Here is a 13387-nt window from a genome sequence, read left to right as displayed (position 1 = left end):
GGCACGAACTTAAGCTCGAACCGGGCCTTCATGGATCGTGATCATACCATGCCGTTAGCAGGCGTAAAGTAGTAGCCATGGCCGTACCCTGGCCTTACCTTGACCTGAGAAGTGTAAACCATTTCGACAGTGAGTCCAGGATTGCGAAGCCAGTTTGCTAATGATTAGAATTATGAGGCAAACGCATGTGGAAGGTCTATCGGCATCTGCCGATTCCCCTTCCACCTTCGTCAAGCAAGCAGCCAGGACTCTCTGCATATCCTGTACTGAGATTCAGCCAATTCAATCGATACAAGAGGATACCACATATATCAATATGGCCCCATCGAGGATCATCGATCTTTCCTATCCTCTCGGCTCCTCTCTTCAGATTTACCCAGGAGACCCGCCATTCGTATGCCGTCCCATGTGCACTGTCGCCGCGGACGGCTACAGTGTGTGCGCCCTGTCCTTGGGATCGCACACCGGCACGCATCTGGACGCCCCGGCGCACTTCATCGCTGATGGAGCGACCATCTCTGACCTCCCGCTCGACCGCCTCATCGGGCCCGCCTTGGTCCTTCGCTTCGCCGATCTCCAACCGCGCGAGAAAATCACCTGGGAGCGGCACTTTGCTCAGAGTTCAGAGCTGCTTGCCGAGCATGCTCGATCCATCGGCATCGTGTTGATTCATACTGGCTGGGCGCACCATTGGGGAACGCCAGCGTACTTCGATAGCCCATTTTTAGCGGGCGAGGCAGCGAAGCGGCTCGTGGAACTCGGCGTACGGGTAGTTGGAATCGACACCATGAGCCCCGACGAAGTGCCTGCGCCTGGCGGACCGGAGGAGACAGCGGGCGGGTACGCAGCGCACGAAACGCTCCTAGGCGCAGGCGTGGTCATTGTGGAGAATCTGCGGAATCTGGACGAAGTGGAGAGTGGTATGGTGGTTAGCCTCGCTCCTCTGCACTTGGAGGGATGCGACGGCGCGCCTGTCAGGGCGTACGCCGTAGTGGAAACACCAGTCAGCAAGTAGTCGGTCATTTGGAGGACGACGCGATTTGAATGCACACGATAGACTGAACATTTGGATTGTCTGACCGACACCGTCGGTCGGGAGATATGTACACAAGCGAAGACGAGGTACGACCGAGCGCACGAGTAGCGAGAGTAGGCGATAACGCCGTAGGCACATACAAAGGAATGAAAGCGGGAAACGAGAGGGCATGGGAAACGATTGGCACGAGAAGAGACTCAAAGCAGTAGAGGGAGCACATGTGGAATGATTCTAAGAAGGGTGGGAGGGAGAACGCACGCGAACGCCACTTCATCCATCGCTCTTCAAGGAGCGCAACTTCCGGATGACCTCCGACATGTCGTCCGAGTTCCACTGGCCGACGAAGGCAGGTTGTTGCACGACTGAGCAGCGAGCGGACTTCGACCGACCCTTCAAGGGGCGAGCCACCTTGAACTGCTGCTGACCCTGGCCCAAGGATGACGGACTTTCGTCTTCCTCCTCAGCGACCTCGGCGACAGTATCGGCACCCAGGTTACGAGACACCGAGCGCGAGAGCTGCTCAACGCTAGCTCTGCCCCACGAGCCGTCACCGTACCCATTCGCGTCCTGTTGTGGCTGACTGCCTGACCTTGAGCGCCATTCTCCGGCCACTCGTCCCTCGTCGATGGTCTCCCTGCTCTCGTTCGGGTCCCCGTCGTGCCCGCTAGCACGCCAGCTCCCCGCGCGCCGCAGCTGCGTGATGCTCGAACCGGCCACGTACTTCTCTCTCAACTTCGTGAGAGAGATGCTTCCGCGCTTCAGGAGGCGCGCCCCCTTCGTGGCAGCATCCGGCGTGGCTGAGGGCGGGTGCGATGGCGACGCCTGCCAAGGGGGCGGCTGTTTCGCGTTCGATGTGGACGACGTGCCTGGGGGCAGCCGGAGGGAGGTGAGGGAGGGAGAGGTGGGCTTGGACCGGTTGACGGAAGAGGTATGACTGAAGCCAGTGAAGAGCTCGGTGGCGCGCGCAAGGCGGCTTGCACGCTTCGGACGCGGGAGGGATTCCGGGGCAGGAGCAGGCGCAGGTGTAGCCGGTTGAACCGAAGTGGGTGAGGGCGTGTTGGACGCAGGGGCCTTGGGAATCGACACTCGTAAGGCGGGCTTCGCAGCTGGCTTCGGGAGTGGTGGCGCACCCACGGTGTGCGAGCGCAGGCGCGTGAAGGTGCGCTTCCAGTTGAAGCCCTGCTTGGGCTTGTCCGCCGTGCTGGGTCGGCGCTCGCGGACGTGTGGCGCGGCGATCGTCACGCTCAGGGGCGCGCGAGGCGCGTTCAGGGGCACGGTCGATGAATCCGTGCGTGTCGCGCCGGGCGAGTGCAAATTCGATGAGGATTGCGCTGTAGTAATTAGATCACGACGGTCAGCCTCGCCAGTTCACAGGTCGACGCAAGGGATGGACGCACTAGGAAGTGGTGGCGCAGCATCCTTAGGGTTGTCCTGGAGGTCGCTCGGGCGAACGGTGAAAGTATCCGAATGACGGCGACTAAAGGCGATGGGTTCGCTGTCTTCTAACCTGCGCGCAACCGATCCTGCGTGAGGCAGGGCATCATGCGAGTCTACGAGGCCTTGGGGCATGGGCTCAAGTCGGTGCTGGCGAGAGGGCCGTGCGCAAGATGGACGCGCTGCCAGGTGCCGAGGCAATGGTAGAAGACAAGAGGGCGAGCAGGCGAAAAGGGAGCTCAGGAGGTTGACTGTATGTAAGGAACGTGAACGCGAGGAGCGACGAGTGATTGCCCTGAGCGACGGGGGCTCCGATTTAATTATGGCCTTCACGACCATGCCGTAGAGACCGCAGGTGAGTTCTACGGCATGGCCTGCTGTTGTCGGCTAAAATACGCCCCAGCGCTAGCATTGTGTGGCACGACGAGGGTACGGTATTGCACTAAATCTGTACCTAGGTGTAATCCAGCGCCGTATAATCCTTTCTCTGATCCTGGAGCCTCCTGGGGCCCGCGTTGATGCCGTTCATGGCGCCAAGTCAGAAGGTTGTTCGTGTGTGAAGGTCGTGCGTTACAGGGATGGTGAACCATCATGGAAAGAGGGCGGCCACAAGGTGGTGGAACAAGACAGGGAACCTGGAAGTTCCCCAGTTGAACTTCGGCATCCTCCGGTTGCTTTCCCACAGCTTGTCAATGTCGCGTGGCGCTGTCCAGGTCGCGCGGACGGGGCAAGCACCTTGACGCGACACGACGACGACGACGACGACGACGACAATGTCTGACGACCTCCTCGGCGGCTTTGCTACATCTAAATCCGGCGGTGACGAGATTGACTTCGACGCCGCCGCATCCCAGTTCCCCGACATCTCCCTTGACGGCGAGGGCGACATACCCTCCTTCCCGGACATTTCCTCACCCGTCGCGCCAGCCCCAGCGCACTCCTTCTCCCTCGATGCTCTCGACGGACCGAGCCCCGCCCCCGCGAGGGAAGTGAAGGTCACTGGTGACGACGAGATCGAGCAATTCACCAGCCAATTCCCGGATATTGAGGTCCCGCAGGTGCGCATACGCGTACGCCCTATCATGCTGCAGCTGCTAAGCATATATCAGGCATCTCCTCCCGTACAACAACCCCCTACATTCGGCGCAAGCACGCCGACTATCGCCCCGCGTCCCCAGCCATCTGCGTTTTCGTCAACCCCCATCCTCAACCAGGGTTTACCTGAGGAAGAGCCCGAGGTTATCAAGTGCGCCCTCTCGTTCTCCGCGCCCTGACTGTAGGCTGACCGCTATGCAGAGAATGGCGTGCACGGCGCGCGGAGGAGATTCGCGCGCGTGACGAAGCCTCCAAGGCAAAGCGCGACGAGATCAAGGGTCGCGCCGAGGCTGCCATCGACGAGTTCTACGGCAACTACTCCGAGCTCAAGAAGCGCAACATCCAGGAGAACAAGTACGCCCTTTCCAAACCATGCCCCACTATCCCTCACTGACCACTCCTCATAGGGACGCCGAGGAGGAGTTCCTCGCCAGCCTAACCGCATCGCTCACGGCGGGCACGACCTGGGAGCGCATCTGCGCGACCATCGAGCTCGAGAACTCGCAGAGCAAGACGATCGCCCGCGCGGGCCCGGGCACGACGGACCTCTCGCGCTTCAAGGAGGTGCTGTTGCGGCTCAAGCGGGAGGGCGACCGCGCCCCGGGCGCCGCGGGCTACTAGATGACTTCGCGTCGGACTCTTCTGCAAAAGTTTGTCTATCACTTATAGCTCGTATATTGAGGACCCTGGATTGGTGTATATGTCCCTGCGTCCCCTTCGGGTTAAGCAGGCGCCTTTGAAGCCTCACAAGAGCAAGGTCGGTTGTGCTAGAGTTGCGACTTGACGATGCAGCATGTACGATGCTGCGTTGATAGGGTCGCACTGAAGGGTTATCCATACAAGGCGCATTCTGCGTTGTTTGTCCCTCTTGTCCGGTCGCCTGTGCTCACGTGCACCATTTACATTCGACCTCGGCGCCTATCGCCACGCCCTGTCGTTAGCCGCCGTCAACAGCATACTGACTGTTGAGTGCTTCCGACCTTCCTTCGTTAGGATGGTCCACATCTCGGAGGTTCAGGTATGTCGAGTCAGTCTACGCCGTTTCCCTTGCTCAGCGTGTTGCGCACCAGCATCTTTCCCCCTTCATCGAACCAACGCATCAGATGCTTGAGCGCATTTTCCTCATTCAACATGGCGTGCCAGTGATTGCAAGACCTCTAGCAGAACCAGGAGCCAACACATCTGTGCGCTTAGCATTCGCGGACACCGCTCACGTCCTCCATGTCTGCGCGATGGCCGTGGCTCGTGTCGTACGCGTCCTCGCTCGCTTCACGCAAGCGATGTTGGAGGCCGTCACGGCTGTCGATACCGAGGTCGAACCTCACGGTCTAAAGCTCAGCGGACTCTATGACACTTTCATGGAGCGTTTGGAGAACCTGCTAAAGTCGATCGACCGGAGTAACGAGGCTCTGGTCAGGCTCGACGGCCTCATAACTCAGACGCTCTCTTATCCTCCCGTATTCAACTACGTATTCCTTCGTCATATCATCCCCTTCATCATGCGACACAACGCAATCAGACTTTCCTCCCGCGCTATCATAATGACGGCCGGGCGCCCCACTCTGGCCAACATCCGTTTGACCGTGCTTGAGATCGCCGACATGGCTCACCGTCTCCGGAACCATGCATCGGATGGACGAGCTCATTTTAGCTTGGATGGGCTCGTTGAGATTTGGGGGCTGTCCCAGGACAAACGCTCAAAGCTTTGCGACGCCCTGAACACCATCGTCTTCGACCTCGATGGGAGTGTCAGTGCTATCAAATTTTCCGCACATGGGATACAACGAGCAGCCCAGGGGCTGAGCTACTAGGTATATTCACTTTCCTTGACTAGTGACACCAGCTTGACGGACCTCATCTCCTGCAAGGTTGCAATCTCTTCGCGAGGCGGCAGGAGCAGCTGCGTATGAAGTTTCTGGTATCACGGAAGCTACATGTCGTTGCTTGTAAAATATAACACTAAGTTGAAGTTAGATGCGTCTCTGTTGTCTCACTCTGAACATATCCAGCTCAATCCCTAGCATGGTTGAGAGCTGTTCAACCCATGAGGCAATCACGTGATGACCACGTTCCCGCGATTTGATGTCATGGCATCGAACGCGGCCTTGGACCTGGCTTGACGCGACCACCATCTCGTTCGAGCGAGACGCTCTCCCGCTGCGCTTCAACGCCTACATGCCATATCTTTCTGTCACAGAACGTAACCAGATGGCCATGCAGGAGCTCGAGGCGCGCAGAATGTTCCCCAAACCCGATCATGACCCGCTAACGTTCTTGCAATAGGGTTGCTTCGCCTTCGTGGGCACGGTGGATGAGGCGCTGCGTTTTGCACGCGAATCGAGGGCTTGCATTTTGTTTGCTGCTATGCAGCTGAGTGCACTCACCCGCGACCCCATGTTGCTCATGACCTTCAAAGAGATCGTCAGCTACTCCCACTGCTTCATCCAGAAGTCGGTGATCATCCTGGGTCACCTCGCCGCCTTCATCCGCGCCATACACTGCAGCATCTACAACACTGACACTGACCAGTTCGGCCCCTGCGTCGATCGAGCTAACGACGCGTACGCAGCCCTCCGGTACGAGCTCGCGGACCTCTTCCACGGAGCGCACGCAGCGGAGTCCGTGCAGGCCTTCGACAACTTCCTGCGCAGTCGCCTATCGATCAGCCCCCCGCTCGTCCGCGCCGTCTCCAAGCGGACCGTGTCCCCCGTACTCAAAATCTGCAAGCGCGTCCTCCCCCTGCACCGCACCAAGCTCACCAAGCTGCGCGACACGCTGGCGGAGATGCGGGGGAGCGTGTTCGCGACGGGGAGGCTGATTGCTAACTTACAGGTCGAGGTCCCCGACCTGCTGAGCCCGAAGGGCGGCTTCATTGGGGACCTGGAGCGCAAGCTTGACGCGGGTGATTGGGTATATTTGGTTGGGCTGATGCAGTTTTTCCAGGAAAAGTATCTGGATGTCAAGGACGCCTTGGATGACCTCAAAGATATTGCGGATGAGATCGGGCAGGTCGTGATGGGGTACTAGGTGAGTGCGTGCCCTCGTGATGGTGCTCACCGCGATAGACTTCCGCCTCTTGTTTTGTAAAAGGGCTGCGTAGTTCAAGTTGTTCTGTTCGTTTGTCTTGCGATCGTTGTACTTCTACCTACGGGTCTGGCTGGTGCTGATGAATGTATCTTGGAAATGCCATGGATGTGGCCCTGGAACTTGCTGCGAACCTCAGCGAGCGCGTGCATGGCATACTCTCAAGGACCATGAGCGCATGAGTACCATTGTGGTCACTCGCACACATCACCCAGAAAATTTGCGTGTCACTAAATTCCATTCGCAGAAGACAGCTAGATATACAGACCCTCGAGAGCACTCAAGCTCCCCCGGACATAACATTCCTCTCATCGTCTCAAATACCGCCTCACATAAGCATCCACTACCAACTGCTCAATCCGCCGCTTGACCAAGAACGTCACCCCCTGCCCGAAGAAGCCCTTCAAAATCTGCATCTCGAGACCCTGGTACACCGCCGCCAGCCCAGTAGGCCTTGCTTTCCTTGCATGTAGAGCCCTGCCCTTCCCCTCATGGACGGCCTTCTCCTGCGCCTCATAGACCTCCTCCACCGGCACCTTCTCCTTCACCACATCGCTGAAGCTCGGCGTGTCGTCCGACGCTAGGGGCGCCCCGTACCCATGATGCCGCCGCTCGTTGAACTTGCCACTGTACGCCTCGCGGAGAACGTCGAGGAAGTTGTCGGATAATGTGGAGGAGGCCTGAACGCGGATCTTGGCGAGTATGAGGGGGTAGAGGATGGTTGAGGCTGTAAAGGATGGGAATGGAAAGTCAGTAGGGGGTACGAGGGATGTAGACGAGGGTCGTACCTATCGAGCTAGCGACGGCGCCCCCAATAAATGCTTGTCCGGGTGAGGGATTGATAATCGCCGTCTTGCCTGCAGAGCGAAGACGGCGAGTCTGAGGTAGCAAAATGACACGCATGCATAGCTGGTAGACGGCGAGTGTTAAGGATGGGTTCAGGCAAAGGAGCAGCGTGGTCTTGAAGCCTGATATGCTGTCAGCCGCTAGTTCATGAGTCGTATACGAAAGACTCGACTGACCTCTCCAGAACCCTACCAAGCCCTCCCTCTCGTAGATATCCTTCACGACGCCAGAGAGAGATGACGCGCTACCGTTATCCTCGGCGTCAGACGAGACGTCACTCGACTCGTCAGACGACGTGTCGGACTGGTCCTCGTCCCTCGCGTTCTGCATACGCAGGGTGACGATGTTGAGTGGCGTCGATATCGCGCGAGAGGCGGCGCCGGCGATGAGGCCGAGGGCAAGCTCCTGGACGATTGAAAGTGCGGGCTTGACCTTTTTGCCCGACGACCCTTGCTTGCGTAAGACCAGAGAGCGGAAGAAAGAGTAGAAGTAGTAGTAAAAAAAGCTGAGGGAGAGTCAGCTCTCTCGGAATCGGAAGGAAGGACGAATGCGACTGACTTCGAAAGCAAGGTCGCGATAGTGTCCGGCGACAGACCGGTATACAGTGCAGACAGACCGTGGTGGTCGACTATATCGCGCAGAATATGAATGGGGTTCTGCCTGCGAGGGCTCTTCTCGAGTTGTATCCGTGAGGTGATGAGATCGAGGGGGTAAACGAGGGCATTTGCAGAGGCCGAGCCTATAGCCCCTGAGACAGCTGACGGTTCGGGTAAGTTGCCAGTCACATTGAGACTTATCTCAAGAGCCTCACCTTGTACAATGGGGGGCAGCGTACTGGTCATGGTGGCAGGGGGAAAGGGGAGAGTCGCTGACCGGGCGCGACGTCGACTAGCGGGACCTTTTGAAGCGTTGACATCATCGCGGGAATCAAGTTCGATTGCGGGGAAATCACATGTGCTCGCCATCATCCTCCCCGGTCGCGCCGGTCATCACTTCATTTCGACGACGTTCTCCGGGCGGCGCGTTGGACGACCTCTCTGACCTTGCCCTCATCCTCCTGAACCGACAACGACATGGCAGCTACCGCTCATGGAATCCGGACGCTTGGCGTCCTCGGCGCCGGCCAGATGGGCACCGGCATCGCGTTCGTCGCTGCCCTTCGCGCCAAGGTCCCTGTCCTCCTGCACGATCGCTCGCAGGACCAGATCACGAAGGGGCTCGCGCTCATGGATAAGCTTCTGGATAAGGACGTGAACAAGGGCAAGATCCAAAGTATCGACGCGAAGGAGGCGCGCGAGCGCGTACGCCCTGTCGGCTCCTCCGAGGGCCTGAAGGCGCTGAGGGATGTGGACATGGTGGTCGAGGTGCGTGATAAGTGCAGTGGTGGCGAGGAAGGAGAGCTGAATGTGCGCTTTGCTAGGCCGTCTCCGAGAACCTGTCCTTGAAGGAGAAGATCTTCGCATCGCTTGCGGCAGAGCTTCAGCCAGGCGCGATCCTTGCGTCAAATACGAGCTCGATATCCATCACCAAAATTGCTGCCGCCACGATCCCGCAAGGGTCCAGTGCAGCTTCAGAAGAGGGCAAGCACAGCGCGGGACGCGTTGTAGGTGCGTGCTTTGCGCTCATGCGCCACCGGCCCTAATTCCCCTCCCAGGCCTTCACTTCTTCAACCCGGTGCCCGTCATGGTGGGCATAGAGTTCTATCGTGGTTTGCAAATTAAATCATCTCGCTCAACGGACAGAAACTCGTCGAACTCATCTCCGCCTTGCAAACACATCCCGAAACCCTCGAGCGCGCACGGTCGTTTGCCATCGACTGCGGGAAGACGGTCACGGTATCAAAGGATGTCCCTGGCTTCGTCTCGAACGCGCTTCTCATGCCCTTCATCAACGAGGTAAGTCTATGCATGATCTCGGTTTGGGAGCTATGTTCACAATACCGCGCAGGCCATCATGTGCCTCGAGAAGGGCACCGCAACGCGCGAGGACATCGACACCACGCTCAAGCTGGGCATGAACCATCCTATGGGGCCATTACAGCTCGCAGACTTGTACGTGCATCATCTCATCGATGATCTTTCCCATCTTCTCTATTCCTCACGCATATGCTGACTCTTTCCTTAGCATCGGCCTCGATACCTGTCTCGCCATCCAGCAAACGCTGTACACCGGCACAGGCGACTCGAAGTACCGCCCCTCCATCCTATTGGAGCGCATGGTCGATGCTGGGTGGTACGGCAAGAAGAGTGGGAAGGGATTCTATGACTACTAAGGTTGGAGATTTTGCATGGCCGATGCGCTTGGGTCTTCGTCGATAATTCAGCGGGAGGTCGAGGTAAACATGATTTGAATTGTAAGATTAACAGCTGTACCTTGTTTTCTAGTGACTCTGGTATGAGAGATGAGCGCACAAGTACTCGGCATATGCACTCCTAGCTTGCCAGTCGAAGGGTCACCTCAACATCATGCGAGGTTCGATCACGTGAGTAACATGCGCGCGCTTCGGAGATTGCCGAAATCCCTTAAATGCGCGGGCGCCACTTTCGCTCGCGCTTTGTTCGGCCACCATCGTCTCTCTTTGACGATTTTCGTTCACTGACACGCGAGGATTTTTTTCTCTTCTCCTACTCGCTACTGTAATAGTACACTTAGCGATGACGAAGACCTATAAGATCCCGGTGCGTTCATCATGCCGGCCACCCGCCACCCTACGCGAGTGGCTGTCCCAGATTTTGTTCTGACTATCACGACCAGAACATGAACCTTTTGTCTCTTTTACAACCAGCCCGACGCATGCTCGGCTACATGCACTCTGTCAAAGCTGACCTCCTTGCCTTTGCTCGACAGCTCGCCGCCTCTACCCGCGACTCCAAGGCCGCGAAGACCTTCCACGAAACCGTCCACCTCCTCCGCACGGCGTACTTTGATGCCTCGACCGCAGTGGATACCCTCGCGGATGTCATACAGCCCCTCTCGATGTGCGTGGTTCCCGAGGGCGATGAACTGACCGGGTGGCTTTGGCAGATTAAGGACATGTACCAATATGTGATCAACGCCTGGGGCGACGCGATCGGGGCGTTCAACCGCGCGATCGAGGCGCTGGGCAAGCTGGACCAGGTCATCGCTAGGTCGTTCACCTCTTCGAGCCCCGTCCGACGCGCGCTGTTCAAGGCCTCGCTCCCCGTGCGCTGCAAGCTGGTAAAACCCTCCCCTCGCGTGAGTATGCTGACCACAGGACGCGCGACGGTGGCGGACCTCCGGCTCAACGTGCTTGCGCTCGCGGACGTGGCTCAAGATGTGCAGACCGCCGCCTTCGAGGCGCGATCGAAGTTCCTCTTGGACGTGAAAGATGAGAAGGCGCTCAAGGCTGACACAGACCAGGACGAGCGCTGGACGCGGCTGAACAACGAAATCGACTCCGCCATTCAAGAGCTGGACGGTGTTTCCCAGGATATGAAGGCCACCGCATCCAAAGTAGCGCAGATCGCAGTGGCGGGGCGCAAGCGGCGCTGCAACTAACTGGTGTGTCTACCCACATCCACGTACTTGAGTGGTAAAACTGACACCTTTCTGATTGCAGGACATGCAAACGAATGATAACAAATGTACCACCACCGCTGGGTTTTGCAAACTGTATTTGTATCTTGTGTATCATTCAACGAAGGAGACAAGCCCTGTCAATGGGCTTCAAGGGTTTCATGGATAACGCCTGATAATGGCCGTCGAACGAGGGTTAGTGCTCAGTGCCGCCGGCTGCTCCCGTCAGATTGAGACTCCTTGAGATCGTAGATTAGTGAAGGCCTTGCAATAGGCCGCGCAGTCGAAGGGCAATCGTGAAGCAAGATAAGTTATTGATTGACTAGTATGCGGTCGATAGTATACGCATCTATAAATACAGAAAAGACAGACGTGAGGGCCTGCACTAGGCCCCACAGATAAATAAGCATCACGTCCCAGTTCTGAGGAGGCGCGTTCGTGAATAAAGCGATCGTGTACAGTAGCTCGTTCGTGGTTCATCACTTCGAGTTGGATGGGGAGAGGGGAAGAAGCACTCGCGTGCAGAGCCGAGTCCTTTGGCGCCAAGCGAGGAGCTTAGCACTCCGCTTTGTACTCGCCCTGGGTATCGCTGTCGACCTGCGCGTCAAACTTCATGTAGGTCGAGCGATCCTCCTTCTTGGTGATGATATCCTCGATCTTGAGAGCCCCTGGAATGCGTATTAGTCCTGCTTCTGTGCATGCCATAGTCAAGGGACTCACACTTGTAGTGGTCCTCCGTCTTATCCTCGTACTCGAACCAGACCCACCCCTCCGCCACGAACGGGATCTGGCCCGAGCCCTGCGTCGTACACGTCTTCACCTCGAAGTTGACCTTGCACGACTTGTCCTTTGCCACTGCGATCGCGACCGTCTGCGTCGTCTGCTGGTTCGACTCGGACGAGGTCGACTTGGAGAGTGTGTTGGTGAAGGTGGTCGAGAGGGAGGTGGACGAGGTGACGTCGGCGATCTCGGGGATGCCGACCTTGACTTCAACGGTCTCGCCGATGGCGATGGAGGATTCCTCTTGGGGAGAGTCAGCGGGTGTGGGTGGGACCGAACAGGGGAGAAACTTACGGGAGACGGTCTGTTCGGAAGTGAACTTGGTGCCCGTGGTCTGGCTGACCGTCGCCGTGCCATTGGTGCCCTTGACCTCGGTGTCGAGCGACTGGGTTTGGGTCGTGCACTTGGGGTCGCCGTCGATGGTGATGTCGCCAGCATCCTCAGCGCAGACCTGCGCCGGCTGCGTAGGGAACTATGCGCTGGTGAGTCAAGACATCTTTAACCGTATGGAAAATGCACTCACATCCTCATCGTTGGTCACGATGTTGCGCGAGCCATCGCCCCAGTTGTCGTTCGCCTTGTTCTCGAGCTGGTCCCAGCCGGGCAGCTTTTGAGCGTCGTCGGCGCTGAGCGAGCTGCACGCGCCACCCTCCCGACGTTGCGGGGTGGGATCGCGCTCGACCAGACCGAGATACGTGCCGCGCGCGTCGTACGCGAGCGTGCGCTTCGTGACGGTGTCGAAGGCGAGCTTCGAGGCCTCACGCGGAACGCCGACGAAGGTACGCTCCGGCGCGGGCGACGCGCTGCCAATCATGGCAAAGGCCAGGGTGGCGAAGATGAAGGACAAGCGGGTCATGGCGAACAAAAGAGACGACGTGAAGAACAGGGAAAGTGGACGAGAATGAACGAAGAACCGGGACCGATGTTGAGTATGGTTGAAGATGCTCACCTTTTATACTGAATGCCAAGGAATAAAGGTGAGAGCGTTATGGGGTGCGCTCAGTAAACGAGGTGGAGCAGGTAATGTGGTCGGGGAGTGCATGATCAATGGGTTCAGTGGTTGCTACCTGTCTGAGATCGTGTTTCGGCTGGTAGACGGCCCTCGGGGAACACGATGTGCACAACGGAACAGGACTTTGCGTCACCAACTCGCCTCCGTCAATGGATTGTCCGGTAAATGGAGTGGCAGTCCGGATTGTAGCTGAGGGCAACGACCTTGGCGTTCACGCCATGCTGCGGAAAAGTCATATAGCCTACTTGCTCAGTCTTGCTGGCTATATCCTGGATACCTACATCTGCTAGCCCTCTCAGAAACAATACCGTCCTCGAGACCCTCAACAGAAAGCAATTTTCCAGGGCAGTCCAAAGTCCGAGGCCAGACAGCAGCGACAGAAGCCTCGTAACTGCCACAGGCGAGGGCATCAGCGAGTTATCAAAGCTCCCCGTTTCGCATCCAACAATTGTTCAAGTTGGTGAGGAGCGTTGAGGTCATGGGCGTGGGAAGCAAGAACTTGAACCTCCTTTGATCCCGGTCCGCAAGGACCCACAACTGCTGGGCTGCGTCCTACGACAGTC

At 57.7% G+C, this 13387-nt stretch overlaps 9 protein-coding genes across 9 annotated transcripts; 5 read left to right on the top strand and 4 right to left on the bottom strand.

Moving 5' to 3' along the window:
- Nucleotides 1-316: 316 nt before the first annotated feature.
- Nucleotides 317-1015, top strand: SCHCODRAFT_02508411 (putative cyclase; the record flags this gene model as incomplete). The annotated part of the gene is made up of 1 exon (XM_003030217.1): nucleotides 317-1015. One exon carries the CDS (start codon nucleotides 317-319, stop codon nucleotides 1013-1015), a length of 699 nt encoding a protein of 232 aa, XP_003030263.1.
- A 291-nt stretch (nucleotides 1016-1306) lies between these two features.
- SCHCODRAFT_02669297 (uncharacterized protein) lies at nucleotides 1307-2809 on the bottom strand (the record flags this gene model as incomplete). The annotated part of the gene is made up of 2 exons (XM_003030654.2): nucleotides 1307-2367; nucleotides 2434-2809. 2 exons carry the CDS (start codon nucleotides 2807-2809, stop codon nucleotides 1307-1309), a joined length of 1437 nt encoding a protein of 478 aa, XP_003030700.1.
- A 378-nt stretch (nucleotides 2810-3187) lies between these two features.
- On the top strand, nucleotides 3188-4264 carry SCHCODRAFT_02630849 (uncharacterized protein). Its single transcript, XM_003030218.2, has 4 exons — nucleotides 3188-3528; nucleotides 3580-3716; nucleotides 3767-3919; nucleotides 3973-4264. The coding sequence occupies exons 1-4, from the start codon at nucleotides 3244-3246 to the stop codon at nucleotides 4184-4186; spliced, it is 789 nt and encodes a 262-aa protein (XP_003030264.1). The 5' UTR covers nucleotides 3188-3243; the 3' UTR covers nucleotides 4187-4264.
- A 404-nt stretch (nucleotides 4265-4668) lies between these two features.
- Nucleotides 4669-6771, top strand: SCHCODRAFT_02546243 (uncharacterized protein; the record flags this gene model as incomplete). The annotated part of the gene is made up of 2 exons (XM_003030219.3): nucleotides 4669-5313; nucleotides 5849-6771. 2 exons carry the CDS (start codon nucleotides 4669-4671, stop codon nucleotides 6590-6592), a joined length of 1389 nt encoding a protein of 462 aa, XP_003030265.1. The 3' UTR covers nucleotides 6593-6771.
- Nucleotides 6772-6862: 91 nt separating this feature from the next.
- Nucleotides 6863-8437, bottom strand: SCHCODRAFT_02749926 (mitochondrial carrier). Its single transcript, XM_003030655.3, has 5 exons — nucleotides 8307-8437; nucleotides 8054-8252; nucleotides 7672-8000; nucleotides 7438-7617; nucleotides 6863-7376 (listed from the first exon to the last, which is right to left on the bottom strand). Exons 1-5 carry the CDS (start codon nucleotides 8335-8337, stop codon nucleotides 6958-6960), a joined length of 1158 nt encoding a protein of 385 aa, XP_003030701.1. The 5' UTR covers nucleotides 8338-8437; the 3' UTR covers nucleotides 6863-6957.
- Nucleotides 8438-8461: 24 nt separating this feature from the next.
- On the top strand, nucleotides 8462-9925 carry SCHCODRAFT_02630839 (uncharacterized protein). The gene is made up of 6 exons (XM_003030220.2): nucleotides 8462-8859; nucleotides 8916-9102; nucleotides 9150-9181; nucleotides 9238-9390; nucleotides 9443-9546; nucleotides 9620-9925. The coding sequence occupies exons 1-6, from the start codon at nucleotides 8569-8571 to the stop codon at nucleotides 9765-9767; spliced, it is 915 nt and encodes a 304-aa protein (XP_003030266.1). The 5' UTR covers nucleotides 8462-8568; the 3' UTR covers nucleotides 9768-9925.
- A 171-nt stretch (nucleotides 9926-10096) lies between these two features.
- SCHCODRAFT_02630837 (uncharacterized protein) lies at nucleotides 10097-11096 on the top strand. The gene is made up of 3 exons (XM_003030221.3): nucleotides 10097-10173; nucleotides 10250-11017; nucleotides 11076-11096. The coding sequence occupies exon 2, from the start codon at nucleotides 10253-10255 to the stop codon at nucleotides 11012-11014; it is 762 nt and encodes a 253-aa protein (XP_003030267.1). The 5' UTR covers nucleotides 10097-10173; nucleotides 10250-10252; the 3' UTR covers nucleotides 11015-11017; nucleotides 11076-11096.
- Nucleotides 11097-11587: 491 nt separating this feature from the next.
- Nucleotides 11588-12668, bottom strand: SCHCODRAFT_02702724 (uncharacterized protein; the record flags this gene model as incomplete). Its single annotated transcript, XM_003030656.1, has 4 exons — nucleotides 11588-11700; nucleotides 11753-12055; nucleotides 12107-12284; nucleotides 12336-12668. The coding sequence occupies 4 exons, from the start codon at nucleotides 12666-12668 to the stop codon at nucleotides 11588-11590; spliced, it is 927 nt and encodes a 308-aa protein (XP_003030702.1).
- Nucleotides 12669-12819: 151 nt separating this feature from the next.
- Nucleotides 12820-13303, bottom strand: SCHCODRAFT_02336044 (uncharacterized protein). The gene has a single exon (XM_050342417.1). It carries the CDS (start codon nucleotides 13232-13234, stop codon nucleotides 12971-12973), a length of 264 nt encoding a protein of 87 aa, XP_050199133.1. The 5' UTR covers nucleotides 13235-13303; the 3' UTR covers nucleotides 12820-12970.
- Nucleotides 13304-13387: the final 84 nt, after the last annotated feature.

The sequence above is a fragment of the Schizophyllum commune genome, assembly GCF_000143185.2.
Source record: "Schizophyllum commune H4-8 unplaced genomic scaffold SCHCOscaffold_8, whole genome shotgun sequence".
Classification (NCBI taxonomy): domain Eukaryota; kingdom Fungi; phylum Basidiomycota; class Agaricomycetes; order Agaricales; family Schizophyllaceae; genus Schizophyllum; species Schizophyllum commune.
Note: the sequence above shows the minus strand (reverse complement) of the source record. Positions and strands in the feature narration are given on the sequence as shown.

Excerpts from the sequence above, each read along its gene's own strand:
- SCHCODRAFT_02630849 (XM_003030218.2), top strand. The coding sequence starts at position 3,244 with ATGTCTGACGACCTCCTCGGCGGCTTTGCTACATCTAAATCCGGCGGT. Across the intron at positions 3,529-3,579 it reads CGGATATTGAGGTCCCGCAG|GCATCTCCTCCCGTACAACA; the intron begins GTGCGCATACGC and ends AGCATATATCAG. Across the intron at positions 3,717-3,766 it reads GAAGAGCCCGAGGTTATCAA|AGAATGGCGTGCACGGCGCG; the intron begins GTGCGCCCTCTC and ends ACCGCTATGCAG.
- SCHCODRAFT_02749926 (XM_003030655.3), bottom strand. The coding sequence starts at position 8,337 with ATGACCAGTACGCTGCCCCCCATTGTACAAG. Across the intron at positions 8,253-8,306 it reads GCTGCCCCCCATTGTACAAG|CTGTCTCAGGGGCTATAGGC; the intron begins GTGAGGCTCTTG and ends CCGAACCGTCAG. Across the intron at positions 7,618-7,671 it reads CTTGGTAGGGTTCTGGAGAG|GCTTCAAGACCACGCTGCTC; the intron begins GTCAGTCGAGTC and ends ACAGCATATCAG.
- SCHCODRAFT_02630839 (XM_003030220.2), top strand. The coding sequence starts at position 8,569 with ATGGCAGCTACCGCTCATGGAATCCGGACGCTTGGCGTCCTCGGCGCC. Across the intron at positions 9,103-9,149 it reads CAGCGCGGGACGCGTTGTAG|GCCTTCACTTCTTCAACCCG; the intron begins GTGCGTGCTTTG and ends TTCCCCTCCCAG. Across the intron at positions 9,182-9,237 it reads TCAACCCGGTGCCCGTCATG|AAACTCGTCGAACTCATCTC; the intron begins GTGGGCATAGAG and ends CTCAACGGACAG.
- SCHCODRAFT_02630837 (XM_003030221.3), top strand. The coding sequence starts at position 10,253 with ATGAACCTTTTGTCTCTTTTACAACCAGCCCGACGCATGCTCGGCTAC.
- SCHCODRAFT_02336044 (XM_050342417.1), bottom strand. The coding sequence starts at position 13,234 with ATGCCCTCGCCTGTGGCAGTTACGAGGCTTCTGTCGCTGCTGTCTGGC.